This window comes from Ammospiza caudacuta, chromosome 11, assembly GCF_027887145.1.
Source record: "Ammospiza caudacuta isolate bAmmCau1 chromosome 11, bAmmCau1.pri, whole genome shotgun sequence".
Classification (NCBI taxonomy): Eukaryota; Metazoa; Chordata; class Aves; order Passeriformes; family Passerellidae; genus Ammospiza; species Ammospiza caudacuta.
Genome location: NC_080603.1, coordinates 8115181 through 8132825, shown reverse-complemented (window position 1 = coordinate 8132825; position 17645 = coordinate 8115181). Strand labels below are relative to the sequence as shown.

Below are 17645 nucleotides of genomic sequence, written 5' to 3'. Positions count from 1 at the left end.
AACATGGATTTCAAACTGAACTGTAAAGTATGTTTGAAATCACTGCTGGAGTATATTCATGCTTTTGGTTTAGTCATATGAATTTTCTGTGGGTTTTCTTTTAATTTTAATTTGTTGGCTTGTGACCACTCAGGTTGTGGTTGGGAGAAAAAAAAGGGAGAAAAATGAGTCTCAGGAGCAGCTGAATCAATGTCAGGGGAGTCTTTTCTATGAGCTTCAAAACCCTTTTCTTACTTTCTTCTTGCTATTAGGATTCTCTCCTTTCTCTGAGCATAGTAATATAATGACATGGCCAAATTTTCTCTTGGTAGATAGCTTGAAATCATAATGCATATTTGTGATGAGTTCATGAAAATACTGGATAGAAGTAGGCACAAGCCAAATACGTCAGCTTTGTCCCCAGGAGTGAAATCCAGGAACTGGCTCAAAACAAGAGACCACAACAGAAACAGTTGTGGCCCCAGCCTGCCAAAGATTTAGGCACAGCTTTCATCTATTTCATAATGATGGGTCCCACTGAACTATCCATGTATCTACTGGCAATAAAGCCTACTTCTGTTGTGTTTATTTGCTTTTTATCCCTTTGTTCAGGTTGGCATGCTGCGTCGCCAGGTTGAGGACGTGGAAAAATCCAAGCAGGACATGGTTAGAGAGTATGAACAACAGCTGAAGAAGTTCCAGGAAGAGGTGAGTTGCAAAAAGAGAAGTTTGGTTTCTAGTTCCCAGTTGATGATGGATCAATTACTTTGTGTCATTGTTTTTGTTTCAATGCTTTAGTTTTAAAACTGCTCACTCTGTTAGTGTTTGTGTGCTTAGCAAAAAGAGCATTGAGCATAGATAAAGTGACATTTGTATGGCTCAATTGGCCTGTTTTTTGGGATTTGGAGGAACTTGGTGACAGACAGAGAACTGTTGGAGTAGAAATGTTTTTATATGTTGGACATCTGCAGAAGTTCACTGCAAGAATGTCCTGTGTTTGCCCATCCCAGTCACCACAGTGCTGGTTCTGGAGCTGTCAGAGGTACAGGCAGCAGCAGTTTGCTCTTTCAGCATTTCTGAAATTCAAAAAGGGTGGAGATGTAACCGGCCTGGCTTGTGTGAGATCAGGAAATAACGGTGGTGTGTGGTCTCATCTTTTTGCCTTTGTTAACACTGATGACTTAAGCAGGGATTTTGTACTCTCAAGGAATATTAGTCTTAATACCTTTTATAAAAACCAAGTGTATGTAGAAAATGCTGTTTGACAGTAATATCAGAGCTTCCATCTCAAAGCCTCTTGCTCAGTGCAAGGTGATACCTGTCCTGCAGGTGGTACAACAGCATTCCAGATTTATGCCTGAACTCCTTGCCTGTCTGCACTTGCCAGTAGCAGGGAGTGAACTGGCATGAGCAGCTCATAGAGCACTGACCTGTTTTCTCTGGAGGGCTGGGCCTAGCTCCTGCTCACTGTAAGCCATAAGTGAAATTAATTTGGTAGTCTCTGCTCTGATGACAGAAGGCATCTTTTCTCATTTAAAAACACCTCACTATTCCATATGACTAACAGGCTTCATTCGCTGGCTGTTCTCACTGGAATTGTGGATAAGCTCAGAGCAAAGCTGAGGTACATTGGCAGATCAGCCTAAATTGCTGTGGCTGAAATACAGCCTGTGTGTTTTGGCCTAAATTGCATTTTGTGGGTATTTTACCTACACAGTATTAATGCTGATGACATTGAGCTCCAATATTCCTCAGTCTTCTGTTCTTAGTGCTGTTTGGGGAAATTATTTCTGTCTCTGTTTACCACCATTTCCAGTGCAATTACAGGTACAGTGTCTAACTTACTGAGACTGTGGAAAGAATAAACCTCTTATCTCCTGATATGTTTGGCAAAATATGTTGGTATTAACTCTAAGCCTGAACATCTGTCTGTTCCCACTGAACACACCAAACTACTGAATGCATCAGGTCTTGAATCAGATATTTTTTCTTCTCATGGTCCTTTTGTTCATCCATGGGCTTAGCTTTGTCAATCAGTAAAACAGCAGTAATGGCTTTTCAAATTCATGTGGCTATTTGGAAGCCTTTTATTTAATAGTTAAGTAGGGGGGAGCTCATCATATGAAAAATTCTCTGCAAGTTGCAAGTGATTATTTGCACGGAGGGTCATTTAAATGTCAAGAGTTTTTTCCTCATTCCTGCTTCTGATACAACTTCAGCATCCTAGCAGCAGGCGTAGGAGTGATATTTTCTGTTGGCATTCTCCACTCATTGTAAAATACACAGTGTATCTAAGCAGAAAATGACAGATGAAGTGGTGTTGATATTATGGGTAATGGCAATTCTCAAACCTTCCTAAGCAGGAGAGTTCCAGTTCCCACCTGAGCTGCACAAATGTGTTTTGATCACACAAGATTTATCCGTGTGTGGTGTGGGGGGTGTGCTCTTGTGGGTGAGCAGATCAGCCACAGGTGCTGCTGGCTCTTCCTGGGGCTGGGAACCACCTGTAGAGAGGGGGATGCTGAGTTCTTGCTGCATTGACAGCTGCCTGTGAACCTCCATCTGATCAATATTTCAGTCATGCTTTAATTATGGTTAGAGCTTTTGTTAAAGCTGCTGATGTCATGACTTCAGTGGCATCTTGCTACTCTCATACAACTCGTGTGTTTTGCTGTGCTGTTGGAATAAAAGACTCATTATCCAAATAGAAGCCTTCACTTGGGAGCTGTGTGGCCTTGATGAGGGCATTGTTTGTGTGAACCACTTTCAAAGGGCTGTTTAATTCTTGCCTTGGGGCCTTGAGCAAAGCTCTCTCTTTCACTGTATCCTGCAGTTGTCCCGGCTGAGGAGGAGCTATGAGAAGCTGCAGAAGAAAAAAACAAGGAGCAGAGGAGAAGCTAACAAAGGACAAGAGGAGGACAAATTTGAATTGAGCCGACTGACCAGGAAGCTGGAGGTATGTGGTGAAAAAGCAAGTGCTGACCAGCTGATAAGTATTAACTGCCTTACTGGGCTTCACTGGTGACTGAACTGTCCACTAGGAAGTGCACAGTGACTCCTGCTTAAGGAGCACTGCCCATCCACTCTCCAGGTGCAGCTCTTCTCAACTGCATGTGTGATAAAGGCAGTTTCATGTGCTGGGGCCTCTGACTGCACTGCATAAACCTTAATGCTGTTCTTACCCTTAGACTAAATAAAAAGAAGGAGGTACCGGAAGAGTGACTAATTATGTGAATGGAATGAATCCCAGTGTGGGGAGGTTGTATTCTCACTTCTTTGAGGAGGAGGGAGCTACATGTCAAACTTCTTCTCAACCCTGTCTCACCTTCTAATCTTTCTGCTCTGCTGAGCTCAACCCCACTCAGTTTTCTCCTCCTGAGAGATGTGGTAACAACACACATCTGACTGATGTAGTGCCCAATTTCTGGAGCAGAGATTAGCAGTCAAATTCTGTATTTAATTCTTGTCATCTTGGTGATTTCAATAGCAGCATGTTTTGGAAGCTAAAGCCAGTCTGAATTGTTAAATCCCTGACAGCAAAGCCATGAAATCAGCCATGAATGTTTTGGCACTTAACATTTGTGAGCTTTACCTCGGGTGGGGAGGGAGTGCAGCGAGCCCGGTGTGTGAGGGCTCTGCACTGCTGAGCTGCTGCATCAGGTGAGTGGCTAATGGTTTCCCTGCTGGGGAAGGGTGTGAGGATATGGTGGGGAGAGAAGGCAAACATGGATGTGAACTGGAGGGGGATGTACTGCTCCAAGCCACCCCTGCTGTCCTTGCAGGAGTTCCGTCAGAAATCACTTGACTGGGAGAAGCAGCGCCTGCAGTACCAGCAGCAGGTGGCATCGCTGGAGGCGCAGCGCAAGGCTCTGGCAGAGCACTCCGAGCTCATGCAGGTACAATTAACATGTGCTGGAAGTTTCTGCTTTGTTTGTGGCAGGGAGGGAGAGGCTAATGAAATCTCTAGGCTCCCATCCAGTTCAGAGTGCCATTGAAGTGACTTTTAATGTTCTGGCGGAATAAGGTTTGCTTGTACGAGTGCTGTATGGAAAAAAGATCTGGAGTCTGTCATCAGAGATTAGATAAACCTTGTGCAGCTCTCCCTGCCATCACTCTAGTTAGCAGAGAAGAGAGTAGGATGCAGATTTCCTTGAGAGGCAGAGACCACAGCATATGACACTTTAAAATATGTTACATCATGTTGTCTTCTTGAAAGCTGTGTACTTGCCAGCAGATAGATACTTACCTTGTGGATCCAGCTCAGAGGGTACTGTTGGAACACAGTCTTCCCCTACAGCAGAGACTTCCATAAAATACTGAAGCAACAGCAGTTTTCAGCCCCCCACCCCTTTTTTTAGGTCTCTCAAAGGCAAGAAGTAGTGGGGCTGCTGTTCTGCAAAGCTGATGGCTCAGTGAATTAGTGGTGCTGCAGCAGAGCAAGATGAATTGACCTAGAGCACAGCTGTGAAGTCACACAGACACAATCACAGCAGACACTAATAAGAAGCTCTTGCTGGGGACTTTGCCTTAATGGGCTCCTGAGTTGCTCTTGAGTGGAAGCTCCTGCAAGGAGGGAGACTGTGATGACAGGATTGAAGCTGGCTCTGACAGGGGCTTTGTGAGAGGCTGACACCAGGAGATCTACAAATGCAGAGAGAGTCCTTGAGCAGAAGGTCTTGCTGCTCTGCTGTCTGTGTGTCATTGATAGCTCAGTTGTTTGGGAACAGATGTGTCCTTGGAGCTCAGGCTGGGACACTGGGGCACAGAGGAACTTGTCTTACTGTGCAGCAGAAAACCAGGAGGCTGGGGAGGTTTTCCCAGAGCTGCATAGGTGCCTTAGGTGCACAGATAATGTGAAAAGACTGCCTGAATCCTCAATTGCTTTGAAAAGCCCAGCCTGGAAGTGCTAAATTTTTTGCCTTGGATGTTTTTGTGCATTTTATGTGCTTAGTTGTCTTTCTAGCACAAGATCAAGCTGAGATCCATGACCATGGAGTACTTCCCCTCTCTCTCCTTTCATCTGGCTTCCCCTCAGCTCTTCCAGAGCAGCTTAGGGAAGCCTGGAATTTTCCCCAGTACAGACCACCTTCTGGAACACCTGCAGCTTTTAAAGTCAGCTTTTCCTCAAACCTGGAATTCTCTGCTGGCCTGGGTATTGTGTGGCTGGAAATAAGAGACAGCTTAAATGTTTTCTTAATGCAGAAATAAATGTTCAGGCAGTCTGATACTCTGGCTTCTTGGGTGAAGAAAGGCTCTGCTTTAAACTCTTGGCCCTCTTGATTACCTTTTCTGTCATGACTGTTTTAATAATAATAATAAGGCTATACCATAGCCATGCAAATGAGCAGTTCTTACAGTTTGTGTAAATCAAGGCATATGATGTTTCTGAAGCTGGCAGGCATTGCTACTCTTTGAAACTGGGAGGATAGGACTGCTCAAATATTTTGTTTGAACCTTTAAAAATTCAAAGATTTTGTACAATAAGGGACTACATGAAGTGAATGTTCCTAGAAGTTTATGTGAGAGCTGGCTTGTTAAATTTCACCAGCTAGCTGTGTGGAAAGAAATGCTATGAAATAAAGTACTGTGCCTATAAATTATAGAGCAGATATTGTCTGCTACTCATACATTCCTTGTAACTTTTTTGTCTGCCATTAGAACACTGAAAAATTCAAAATGAGCACTCCCCCAAGCTGCTGGAACCAGGTATTTACTGCAGAGAGCAAAGCAAATTGGCTGTTACAACTGATTTGTTTTGGGGCTATTTGGTGGTTGTGGCTTTGCAATTGTGCACCCTGAGCTGCTTTCTGTCCTGGTGTGGAATTAATGGTTGGGTAATCTCTGCCCTGTTTGGTTTACAAACTTTCTTACCTGCAGCCATTAGTCCTGGTCTAGCCTTGAGCTCATGAGCAAAAAATAGCAGGAGGCTTTGTGCTTAGACAAATCATACTTGGGCAGCTGGAGTGATTTCAGATTCTCATTTTCCAGATTCTCTCTGAACTGCTTTTGGAACCAAATGTCTCTCTTTTTTCATTTTATTTTTTACTTCTTCTGTTTGCCTTGGGAAGTTTTATCCATCGTGTAACCCTGGAACAATACTCTCCCTAATTCCCTGGGAGGTATCGTTGAGAATGAGAATGTGGCTCATTACACAAGAAATCAGTAGCTGTGTTGACTTAGCTTTGGTAGAGTTTTGGTGTTTTGCAGTTTAGCTCTGGCAGGTGCTTGCTGTTGCAGACACAGCTGGCCAGTCGGAAGCAGATGTTGGACTCGGTGGAGCTGGCGAGCCGCTCAGAAATCCAGCACTTGAGCAGCCGGCTGGAGAGGGCCAGGGACACCATCAGTGCCAACGAGCGCGAGGTGGAGAGGCTCAGCATGAGGGTGGATGGCCTCAGTGAGGACAACCGCATCATTCTGGAAGATCAGCACAGAGTTGAAGAGGAATTAAGGGAGTCCAAGACAATGTTAGAGGTCAGTGGAGAAGCTCTTGAGAAATGGGGTCTGAAGTGGTGGGTTCCTGGTTGGCATCAAAATTGGCTTTGTAGGCATGTGCTGCTCTGCAGTATTTCAAAGGGTCCTAAAATATCCGATCTACCTCTCGTCACATTGCAACTACCTGGTTTGGTCCATCTTGCAGCAGTCATTCCTTCTGCCTCCTGTGCAGGTGCTGCAGGATGAGAAGATGGAACTGAAAGCCACCTTGCAGTCTCAAGAAGATTTCATTAACAGCTCGAAACTGCACCAGGAACAGTTACAGAAACAGCTGGACAGGATGACTGAAACTCTTCACACAAAAGAACTCCTCATCAGGTAGCATCTGTGCCTTGCTGGTACTTTGTCTCTTCAATCCAGATCCATGTTCCAGGTTCTCTCACTGAAGACAGTAGCAGCATTTTCATGCAGCTGGATCTGTATTGGTTGTATTTAACATAGTGCACTGCAGTTTATCACAAGCACTGTGCTGCCTTGCAGCATTTTTCAATTTGCATTGCTTTGGGAATTAGCAGATAATCAGTGAAGAGCGTGGAGGGAGTCCACTTTCCTCAGCTGGGTTTCTGGAGGCAGTGCAGGGTTTTTGAGGGTGTCTCTCCCAGGCATTTTCAGCCAAGTGCTGGAGGCCTTTCAGGGTTTGATAACATGCTTATTAACCTAGGTGAAAGTTCTCACTGGTTGGAGCTTGGTGAGGTAACTACATCTGTGACAAAATCATGTTGACCTTCTGCCCTGGCAATGTGCAGAGGCTGTTGGGTTCCGGTGTGTCAGGAGGTTTGGATGTTGGTCACCTACCAGGGAGGCCAACATCAATATAAAATGTAGTCTTTTTCAGTCAGCCTTAACTCAAGCAGGGGCTGTCATCCAGCTGCTGTGTTTGCTTACTCACACTGCACACAGTGGTCACCTGCTTTTAGGTGCTGTGTATTTTTCAGAGAACTCCAGGAAAACAGCAGTTATGTTCCCTGTACCAGTGAACTCAGACATGTTTCTGTGCTGGATTAAAGCTGCTGTTTCTGTGCAGGGCCTTGGAGGAGCGCTTGCAAGGGAAGCCATTGTCCTCTGCAGGGCTGGAGCTGGAGCAGGTGCTGCTGCAGCTGGATGTTGCCCAGAAGAAGGAACAGGACTTGCAGTCAGAGGTGTCTCGTCTTGAGAACAGGTAACCCTCTGCTTGCTCCCTCTGCAAGGGCAAGTAGTCCTGGAAAATAACACAGCACCTAATTGTGTTCATCAAGTTAGCCAGTGATTTTTATAGGCTTGTTTTAAATATCAAAGGGCCAAAGAAACCAAGTGCTATTCATTTTGCAGGGTAATAGTGACTGCTTTGCTAATTGGTTGGCTGCCTTTCTCTGCACATGGTGGGTGTTCTCAGGGCTCCAGCTTGCTTAGGCTGAGCACCTTCACTCACAATAGGCTAAGGAGTCTTTGTTTGGCAGCTGGTAAGAAACAGATTTTGACCTTCCTGTGAAGTGAGGGTTATAAACAAATCTGGCCAGAGAGACTGGGGACTCCCTGTCTCTAGAGGTGTTCAAGACCAGGCTGGATGGTCTAGTTGAAGGCGTCCCTGCCCATGGCAGGAGGTGGAATGAGTTGAGCTTAGGGTCCCTCCCAAGCCAAAGCATTTTGTGATTCTATGATTCCTCTCCAAGTCTGTGGTTTTCAGACTTGTGTTTACACATAAATTTTGTAATCTTAGTTTGTAAATAAACAAGTAAGAAACAGCTGTTATCTGTTAGATGAACTTCCTGATCTCTTGTGCAATGATTTTGGAAAACAAACCCAGGGGATTGGTAAGGAACTTGTAGGCTGAGTTTAGTTTCTGTTGTAATGGACATAAAGGACTGCCTGGAAGATCAAAGTTTCTCTGACCATTTCCTCCTCCTTGGGTTATTCTAATCTATACTTTTGCATTTGGCACCCAGCCTGGTGTCTTCAAATGCCAGGTGTGTGCAGCTGAGCGAGGAGCTGGGGGAGAATATCAAAGAGCTGCAGTCCCTGGAAGAAGACCAGACTGAGTCAAGGGCAGAGATTAAAAAGGTGACTTGGCTTTGTTCGTGGGGAGTGGGATGGCACTGGTGGGGTGAGCTGATCCCTGTGTGCCAGTGCCTCAGCAGTGGCACCAGGGCAGGGCTGCTGGCAGGCAGGGATCTGCTGCAGGTAAGGAGCACTCCTGGCAGAGGAAGGGTTGAGAGGACACCTGTCTGCAGGTGTCTGAAGCTGGCTCTGTGAGCATCTCCTGGGCCTCCCCCAGTACACCTGTACACTGTGGAGATACTTGAATTACTGCTGAAGGGGCAAATAGGCAAAATTATTAAGGTCTGGAATCATGAGTTTAAGCCTAATACAGGCGCCCAACAGGGTGAAGAGCAGAGAAGGAGTGAGTTTGCTGTAATATGTCCTGTCACACTTGAGGCAGGACTTCAAATGTGTCCTGGTTCCTTTATGTGTTTCAGGCTGGATATCTGGAAATGTGGGCAGGGGCTGGGAGGAATGGAGCAGCTCACCTGCCACGAGGGGCTCACCCCAGAGCTCTGAGCACCCAAGGGGGGCAAGCCTTCCACTAGCTTGGCTCTTCATAATGGTCTGCATCAGCTCGTGAGAGCTTTCACTGGAGCCTGGTAGAGTGGAAGCCTCATTGAACCTGAGTGAAAAACCTCACTTGTGTGGAAATCCTTCATCCTTTATTCTGAACATACAGAGGTGCAGATCTTGCCAGAGATGTGTGCTTGGTTACACATCTAAACAGGCACACGGTAAATGAATCTCCCACAGGCTGCTGGGGAGGAGGGAGAGATTTATGAAGGCTGTTTCTGTTTTATATACTTGGGAGGCATTGAGGTGACATAGAGATAAATCACCATGTGAACAGTATTTACATGGGTAGGCAGAGATCATCTGGTTCAATTTTCTAAAATACTTGTAATTCTCAGAAAAATCCTGTGTGTTTGGGTGGTTTATATTTCTGACTAATGGAATGGAGTCCTGGGGAAGGAATTATGCTGCTGTTGGTCTGTCGTGCCACTGAATAAATATAAAGTGTGCCTACCAGCATATTGTATGTGGTGCAGGTCTGCCACCTCAAAAAGCATTGAATAAACCAAGATAAGGTATGGAAAAAGATGGCCATAAAGGATGGAGTGGTTTTTATACAAGCAACAGCTGAATGGAATAGGACTTAGCAAACTGGAAAAGAGATAAATGAGATTGAATGGACTGAAAATAAAATCATGCCTGACATGTGGAAAGTAAATAGGGAATGATAATTCTTTCATCATGCAGGGCCTAGTGGTCATCACACAGAGTTATGAAAACAAAGAGATGTATTTTTACCCTGTGCATAGCTGGCTGGTGGAAACTTGTCATGGGAAGCTTTAGTTGCTATGAGCTAACATTGATTCAACTCTAATATTGATTCAAAAGACTTAGGGCAAATTAATTCCTGGAAGAAAAAGACAGCTTGAGCTATTTAAAGTTACCATCTTTAAATTGTATCTTCAAATACCTCAGGAAGGCAGAGTGGCAAATTGCAGGGTTATATTTTCCGAGAGTTAGTGTGCTTCCCCAGTCATGGTGAACCTTTGACTCTCTGGCTTTGGCTACAGAAGTTGAATGATGAGCTGAAGAGGCTGTTGGTTTGATAAATTGTGGGTTTTCTCAAGTACCTCATGGCATGAAACTTCTTTCCAGTTGGCAGTGTGTGGTGTGGGAAGGGATTAGGATGAGGTGGCTCTCAATCAGGAAGGACAAGCACGTGCAGAGGGTTTGTTACATGGAGCTTTTTTGTTTTCCAGGACTGGGATTTCACATTCCCATGTGCAGTACTTTTGCTTTTTTAGCTGAAACATGTTTTAAAAGCTCATGGGTGATGTGTGCATCTCTTCCTCCAGCTGAAAGACCAGCTCTCTCAGGCTGAACAAATGCACAGCAGTGAGCTGGAGAGGATGAAAAGGGAGATCTCCAGGCTGACCCAGGAGCTGCAGCAGCGAGACATCACCATTGCATCAGCAAGTGGCTCCACCTCAGACCTGGAGCAGCAGCTCAGAGCAGAGATTGAAAGGGCAGAGAGGAAAGCAGTGGAGCACAGGGTAAAAAAGGCACAAGACTCTTATGCTGTCTGTTTAAGGGCTCTGAAGGCCTGGAACACCATCCTGGTTTTTAGCTACATTAGTAGTTTCTTTCTATCTTTAGCCTCTGTACAAAAGCTGAGGGTGTTGTGGGCCTGCATTGTGTTCTTTTTCTGAGCTTGTTGTTTGCCTTTGTCTCTTCAGGTACTTCTGGTCCAGCTGGAAACCTTGAGGCTGGAAAACCGTCATCTCTCAGAGATTCTGGAAAAAACAGAGTGTGGTAAGCTGAAGGTATGAAGGTATTGAGGACCAGGAGCTGGAAAGGGGCTAGCCTTGTGTACCTGCCTGGGAATAGTCTGAGGCTTTGCCTAGGCCTCTCAATGGGGGACAGAGCGTAGTGAACTTTAAACCCAAGCAAAAGAGGCAGTTTGAGAGGAAATAAGGAGCAGAAATATCAAGCATCTGCTCAGTCAGAGACTGGTAAGGAGAACTGCAGAAGCAGCCATAATTTCCATGTCTTCTCCACGGGCTTTGGCCCATGTTTTTTAGTACATTTCATTACACTTCCATTTTAAGCCACCTTGCCTCAAACCTTTGACTCTCACCCTGTGATGTCCTTTTGACCTGTCTGAGAGCTGTAACTGCTCTGGTCCTTGAAATGCTTGGGGTGAGAGGGTGTTCTCCCCTGGTGAGGAGCCTTTCAGCAGAGGGGAGCCTTTCACTGCTCCTTTCCATGAGTAGGATGCAGACTGGGAATATGGGCTGTATCTGTTGGGCAGTGTTCTTGGAAAGAGCCCTGTGGTGGGCTCCTGCAGCTGAACAAAACCTTCAAAGCTCCTGAGGCAGAGGGGAGAAGAGGAGCCTGAATGGCAGAGGTGCAGCTTTGGCAGAAATAATTAGTTGACTCATTTGTGAAGGAAGAAGTGGCTGGTTTGCAAGTTCTGTCTCAACTTGAGCAGAATGGCTGCTTCCCTGTAGGGGGCAAGGGCTGGATTCAGACAGCTGAGAACCTCATGAGAATATGTCAGAGCTTTTATCGTGTTAGATGTGTGGGACGCAAATACCTTTTAGTATTAGTTTGGGGTGATTGTCAAATGTGCCAAGTTCCTGGGAAAGTGCTGAACAGAAGCTTGTGGCTGGTGAGATGGATTAAAAACACAGCTTTCTGGAGGGCTGGTTTGAAACTGAAATAACCTAAGGCCCATTACTTTCTGCTTGAAAAGTGCCTGGTGGCTTTTGCCTGTGTGAATTCCCAAAAATGTGGCAGCAGTGTGAAAAGCAGGAAATCTTCCTTAAAAAAAAGCCCCACAGCCCCAAGGCACAGGAGCTGGATCTTGGCTGGCAGTCCTAATGCACATTTGGAAAGGCCTTAGATACTGAGCTGATGAGAATTAATTAAGCGTCTAAATTTAATAGAATTGGCAAAAAGCAAGTGGGAATGTCACAGGGGTAGAAGCAGTGGAAATTATACCCACCTAGCCTAGTAAACAGAAGATGATGGGAAGAAGCAAGTCGTTCAGAGTTTCAGAAAGGTCAGAGGCAGGTATATCTGAACTATCCTAGGTCCATGTTTTCCTGTTTTAAAAGGTATCCAGTGGTGAGAGACACTGACCATCCCAGGCAGATCAGCACAGAGAGTCTGGATGCAGGCCCAATAAGGCATATCTATAATTAATTTTCTCCTAGGAAAGTCTTGAAGGTTTTGCCAGTCAAAATGAAGTTAGGGGATATGCCTTAAGGAATCTCTTGCTGGCCTTTGCTCTGGATGTGACTGTGGTGTCTTGCAAACCAGATTTTCTGACTTCTGCCCTTGTCTGTCTGTTAGGGGGCTGATGGCAGCCTGAGAGCACTCAGGGAGGACTACACTGCTGAGCTCCAGAAATTGATAGCTGAGAACCAGCAGCTGCGAAAGGACCTGGCAGAGACCAGGGCAAAACTGGGGGTCACTGCACAGGTGTGCCCAGGTGAACCTGAGGGCAGGGCTCAGCAGGGGCAAGGCAGAGAACCCAGGGATGTACAGCACAGGTGAGTGACCCCAGGGATGCTGCTTCCTCAGGATGAGGGAGAGCAGGGGGTGTGTGGGGTTTAGTGGCATGCTGGGTGTCTCTCCAGTGCACTGTGTTTCTGGGAGAACACAAGGACTGGTTGGGAGTCTGCCTTTATGCCTTAAGCAGTGCAGTAGCTTTGAGTCCCAGCTGGTTTGTGTTCTGCAAAGCCAGCAGTGTTTGTCTTTTGTCTGCCTTTGCCTCTCTCTGGAGCAGCAGTCTGTGCTGTTTTTGGTGACAGGATTAGATGTGGCCCAGGCAGCTATGTTCCTTTCTGTTGCTGTGCTAGGATGTGCAGGCTGTGGGTTTTGGTATCTACAGTAGCAGAAGAGAGAGAGAGAATTCCACAGGGACTGAATGTGTGTCTGGAAGTGCTATGGAAACAAGTCTGGATTGCCAGGGCTGTTAGTAACATCTATGTTAATTGTTGCCTCTGTGTGAGTTTTTGCTGGAGTTCAGCTGCTAAGAGACAAACTCAGTTCTGTGCTCAAACCTGCCTTCCAGGGAAACACAGCACAAGCAGGATGAACACACAGGGAGGACACATCTCCAGCCTGACAGGACTGCTCAGCATCATCACAGGGACTCCCAAAGGTTTGGGGCTGCTGAAACAGGAACTGTGACCCCTGAGATGGGTGAGCCACCCTCCCAGAGCAGCAGCAAGAACTGCAGGGAGCCACGTGCCTGGCTGGGAATGGAGTCTGTGCTTCTTAGGGTGCATGAAAACAAAGATCTTGCAGATGAAGCATCTAAGCAGCCTGCCTTAAATCATCACAGAGAATCTCTGTTTTTGGTAAGCAGTGTACAGGGGCTACTTGCTGCTCAACAGCTGAAAATAGAGCTGGGTTCTTATCTGGCAAAGGGGATGGGCATTTGAATGCATGACCTAACTGCATATTGTGTGTGATCCTCTAAGTAAATCAAATGTTAAACAGGGAAGGAAAGCCACTGCTGGATGGGTAAGACTTGGCCAGGAGCATCCATGTAGAGGCTCTTCAGAACCCCTTGGAGAAGAGCTTTGTGTTTGTGTGCTTGCTAAGTTAATTCCAGGAGCTCATGGTGCTGTACCTCAGTGTGTAGCAGGATCTGCTCCTGTCCCCTCAGAACTCTGCTTGAGCTTTTGGCTTGGGCCTGTAGTAGAGGCTCAGAGTGGATCTGGAGTGCTGAGTATGTCAGTATTTTACAGGCTCTGGGTGGCTGGTTGCTGCACATCTGTAAAGCACAGGGTGAGTTTTACCCTTTTTCAAACAGGCTGCAGCAGTCAGCACACTGAACTTAAAGCTGCTTATGCTTGCAGATGACAAAGCCTGAAATCCCTGCTTCACTGCACAAGGGGAGCCTGCTCTTTTTCCCACTTGCTGATGGTACTTTTTTCATCAGGAGCAGTGTTAGCACTTTCTCTGTCCTACCTCAGCTCAGTTGCTGAAGCACTTGACCAAGATATAGAAAATTTGCACTGAATCACTTCTTCCTGTCATGTTTAGGGAGGGGAGAATGCTGAGCACTGGTCCTTGCTCCAGATGTGTTGCCCTAGCAGTGCTCAGAGCAGTTTCTCCTCTGTTTTTGCTTTGGTAGCAGTGACAACTATTAAACTATTGGCAATCTTTTTGTAGTCCAGAGAAGAGGCTCAAAGGCTAATGCACAGATAAGTGGAGGCTTGTCAGGTCTTTGATGAAGTTTATGACCAAGAACAGGTCTTGATTTTTCAAGACTAAAATAGCTTGTGCACATACCCAGAAAACAGTGTTGGGAACTTAGGGAACTGCAGTATTGTAAATGGAAACTCTTCAGGTTGCAAGATTGGACCCAAAGTGTGAAAAGTTCCACTTCAGGGGTCTGAGAAGCTCTAGGGCTTTATGTTTAATAGAAGAGAATGGGCTGCTTTTTATTCTGAGAGGTAGAATTATGATTTTTAAGGAAATGCAGATATTTTTCCTGGTGTTGACTGGGTTAGGCTCCAGTGTCTTTAAATCAATTCCTTTAGCACTAAGAGAGCAGAACTCTTATCAGTAGGCAGTAGTGAGGTGGGAGAGATTTGCCTGTTGTCTGTAGCCTTTTCTGTTTCCCTTTGTTCCTGGCTGTTGACAAGACCTGAAAACCACGAGACTCCAGGATTTGGAAATAACCAGTTCTTTTCTCTTGCCAAGACAGAGACAACTTGTCTGTAATGGAAAGCAGCCCCTTAGTAACCTTAATAGTTCATGTGCCAGCCCCTGTGCATGAGGCTTCTCTTCGTCAACTTGTACATTAAGCCTGGTTTACAGTGTTGTTTTTGTAAGTTAATAACTTGTGGGTAAGTGATGTGAGGAGCAGGAATAGTTGTTGACTGTAAAGGAAAGAATCTGGAGTAGTTTGTTGACCATTGCTGGCTGGACTGAAGTGCTGTTCTGTGAGCTGCAATGGGAGTTTGGCCTGTACTTGCCTGTGGGATTTTACCAGGAGCCTATTACTTTGGGGAAGAAGAGGATGTGTATGAAAGAAAGCAGAGATATTCCCAGTGGGGAATATGTGGTAAAAAAACCCAGTCTGTCTGGCAGTGCTTTCCCTTCCCTGGACCCAAACTCTGAGGGGCTCCCATTGGGATTTTTATGGAGACAAGGAGCAGAATGATATTGCACCAGCACCCAGGGCAAACTCCTTGATATTCTGTAGTGATCTTCTCTAGCTCTGATTTTTTAGTAGTGATTTTTTGGCAGTGTTGGCCTCGTGCAGCAATCATTGCTGGCTGTTGGGAGGGACGTGACCTGTGATACAAATGGGAGATCTGAGTGCTTAGTCTGCCCACTAAGATGGAAATGAGCCTCTAGGAGCATGTTCAGTGGTGTGCTTTGCAGATCAGTGGTGTTTCTAGCCAAAACTTGGAATGAAGGAATGCCTGATAATCCCTTTGTTTCCCTTTAGTGCCCCTTGCCTACAGCTTCTGTGGGATCCATTGCTGCACGATACCTGGAAGATGAAGAAGTGAGATCCCAGCACATCCTGGAGTGCCTAAATGCTCACATTGAGGAACTGAAAAAAGAGAGTGCAAAGATAGTGAGACGATTTGAACACCATGAATAATGTTCCTTGTGGAGTTGGAATGCTGGTTTCCTTATGTGCTTCCAAACTGTGAATGGGAAGGTGCCTGTATCCAGCTGGGATTGGAGCTTGAGTGAGAGGCCGTGTGTCCCACTTGGAGCTGAATCAGCAGGATGGGAGTTGAGGAAAAGGAACTCCTGTCTCCATGCTTGCTCTGATGAGGGGTGTTACACCACAAACATTTGAGTTAGCTTGCCATAGGTCAGAGACCTGCATCACAGCTATGTGCTCATTCACAAAGTTGATGGTATTTTTTAAAAGCAAAACATTTCCTAGTTTTTATGTATTTAAAGTATATTTTCTACGTGTAAAAGCATTGAAATAAATCAGAATGGCAAACACCTGTTTTCCTGTTTATACAAATACACAAAGTGACTCTTGTGCTTTATATTCCCTTCTCATCAGGAACTTGGATCAACACCTTTTCCATCACAGCATAGCTATGTTCTTCAAAGAACAGGGAATAAAATTCCTCTTTCCTTTAGGCTATCTGCATTTTTTCCAGTTAATTTGCCCTTAGTGGAATTTCTTAATATTTCCTGGTTCGTGTAGCTTCTGCCCTTTCCAATTTGTGTAGCATCTGGTGTCTTTATCTTGCTGTACAGGGTGCTCGAAGTACTGCAGAATAGCTGAGGAATGAGTGGCTGAATTCTGGATGTGGCTCTTGGAAAAGAGAAATAGGAATGAGAAATGACACTGGACAGGAGGAGAACCCACAAGCAGGTGAGGTTCATCCACATGTCATTGCAGCTGCTATGTGAGCTGGTGCCAGCCTGGGTTGAATCTGGACAGTCCAGTGGAACTGCTGCATCAAAATACATCTGTGACCTCCTTTGGGGAAAATATTCAGTCTTTCCTCAAGGGAAGTAAGTTGTCAGTGAGTGAACAGGACTTCTTTCCTATGAACTTGTTTTCTGTTGGGGTCTCTCTAGTTCTCCTGTGGCTGAGTCTTTATGGTCTTTGTGCAGGCAAACCTTGGGATGAGGACATTCCATGTCCATAAGTTTCCTGTTCCTTTCCATCAGCTTCACCTTGTCTTAGAGCAGCTTAACACTGTCAAGGAACAGGAATTCAAAAGCCACATGTACCCAGAGCCCAGCAATTGTGTCAGACAGGTGAGTTCAGCCAGGGGGTGCCTGGCTGCAGACTGGGGCTGCACTTGGGCATGCACCTCTGCATCCCAGAGTTTAGAAATGTTCCAATCCAAAAGTCCTTGTGTTTTGGCTTTCTTTTGGAGTTCCTTGCATGAGGATAAAATCTTCAATTGCATTCTGGATTGTCGTTGTGCAGCCTTGGTAATGAGGTGCTGAACTGCTCCCAGCTGGAGCAGGACTGTGATCATCCAGCACTGGCCTTGGATCCTCTGCAGAGCTGTCCATGGGTGTTTTTGGAACATCTTCCCTGTCTGACCAGATCTCAAGTAAGGACTTGTTGGGTGTGGGGCATTTTGATAAAATCTGAACAGCAGAATGCACCAAACTGTTTTCTCTTTGTAGATGAACCTATAGATGCACTGAGTGGAAGATATGCCAGAACCCTTAGGGATCCCTCACAGCCTTCAGTGAGGCCACTAATTTCATTTTTAAATTATACCTTGCAAGTAGTATTGTATTTCCTGATGGTTTGTCAAATTAGTTACTGAGTGTTGCATCATGCTGTTGGTGTTTTCAACAGTTAGGGAGACATTTTGCCTTGTTTCTGATGTGCTCTTCCATATCCCTTCAGAGATATTTGGCAGTTCATGTTGGCAGAAGGGAAGAGCAAGACTGAAGATGATCCATTTGCTTAATTAGCAGCTGTAATCCTACAGTTTTATCAATTTCTAATACCTGTAATAAGCAGCTTCATTCAGGGAGAATTCATTCATCAGCTTCATTCATCTAAAAATTTGAACTAATGTAATCTAAAGTAGCATCTGCAGCAGGGGAACCGCTGAATTACTTCCCTGTGTTGGTGTGTGTGTGTGCTTTGTCTTTCCCCTTTCTCT

The 17645-nt window shown here is 45.5% G+C and overlaps 1 protein-coding gene across 2 annotated transcripts in view; it reads left to right on the top strand.

Annotated features, from left to right (window-relative positions):
• The window catches only part of CEP63 (centrosomal protein 63), a 39533-nt gene extending 23545 nt beyond the window's left edge, over window positions 1–15988 (top strand). Inside the window, exons 7-19 of one of the 2 annotated variants that reach the window (XM_058811968.1) lie at window positions 592–687; window positions 2813–2935; window positions 3762–3875; window positions 5638–5685; window positions 6217–6450; window positions 6644–6789; window positions 7496–7630; window positions 8394–8508; window positions 10359–10556; window positions 10740–10826; window positions 12361–12560; window positions 13085–13373; window positions 15482–15988. In XM_058811968.1, the coding sequence (XP_058667951.1) occupies window positions 592–687; window positions 2813–2935; window positions 3762–3875; window positions 5638–5685; window positions 6217–6450; window positions 6644–6789; window positions 7496–7630; window positions 8394–8508; window positions 10359–10556; window positions 10740–10826; window positions 12361–12560; window positions 13085–13373; window positions 15482–15640 (1944 nt within the window). In that variant the 3' untranslated portion in view covers window positions 15641–15988. The remainder of the gene's footprint in view (window positions 1–591; window positions 688–2812; window positions 2936–3761; window positions 3876–5637; window positions 5686–6216; window positions 6451–6643; window positions 6790–7495; window positions 7631–8393; window positions 8509–10358; window positions 10557–10739; window positions 10827–12360; window positions 12561–13084; window positions 13374–15481) is intronic. The other variant, XM_058811969.1, reaches the window with a different exon arrangement.
• The last annotated feature ends 1657 nt before the right edge of the window (window positions 15989–17645 follow it).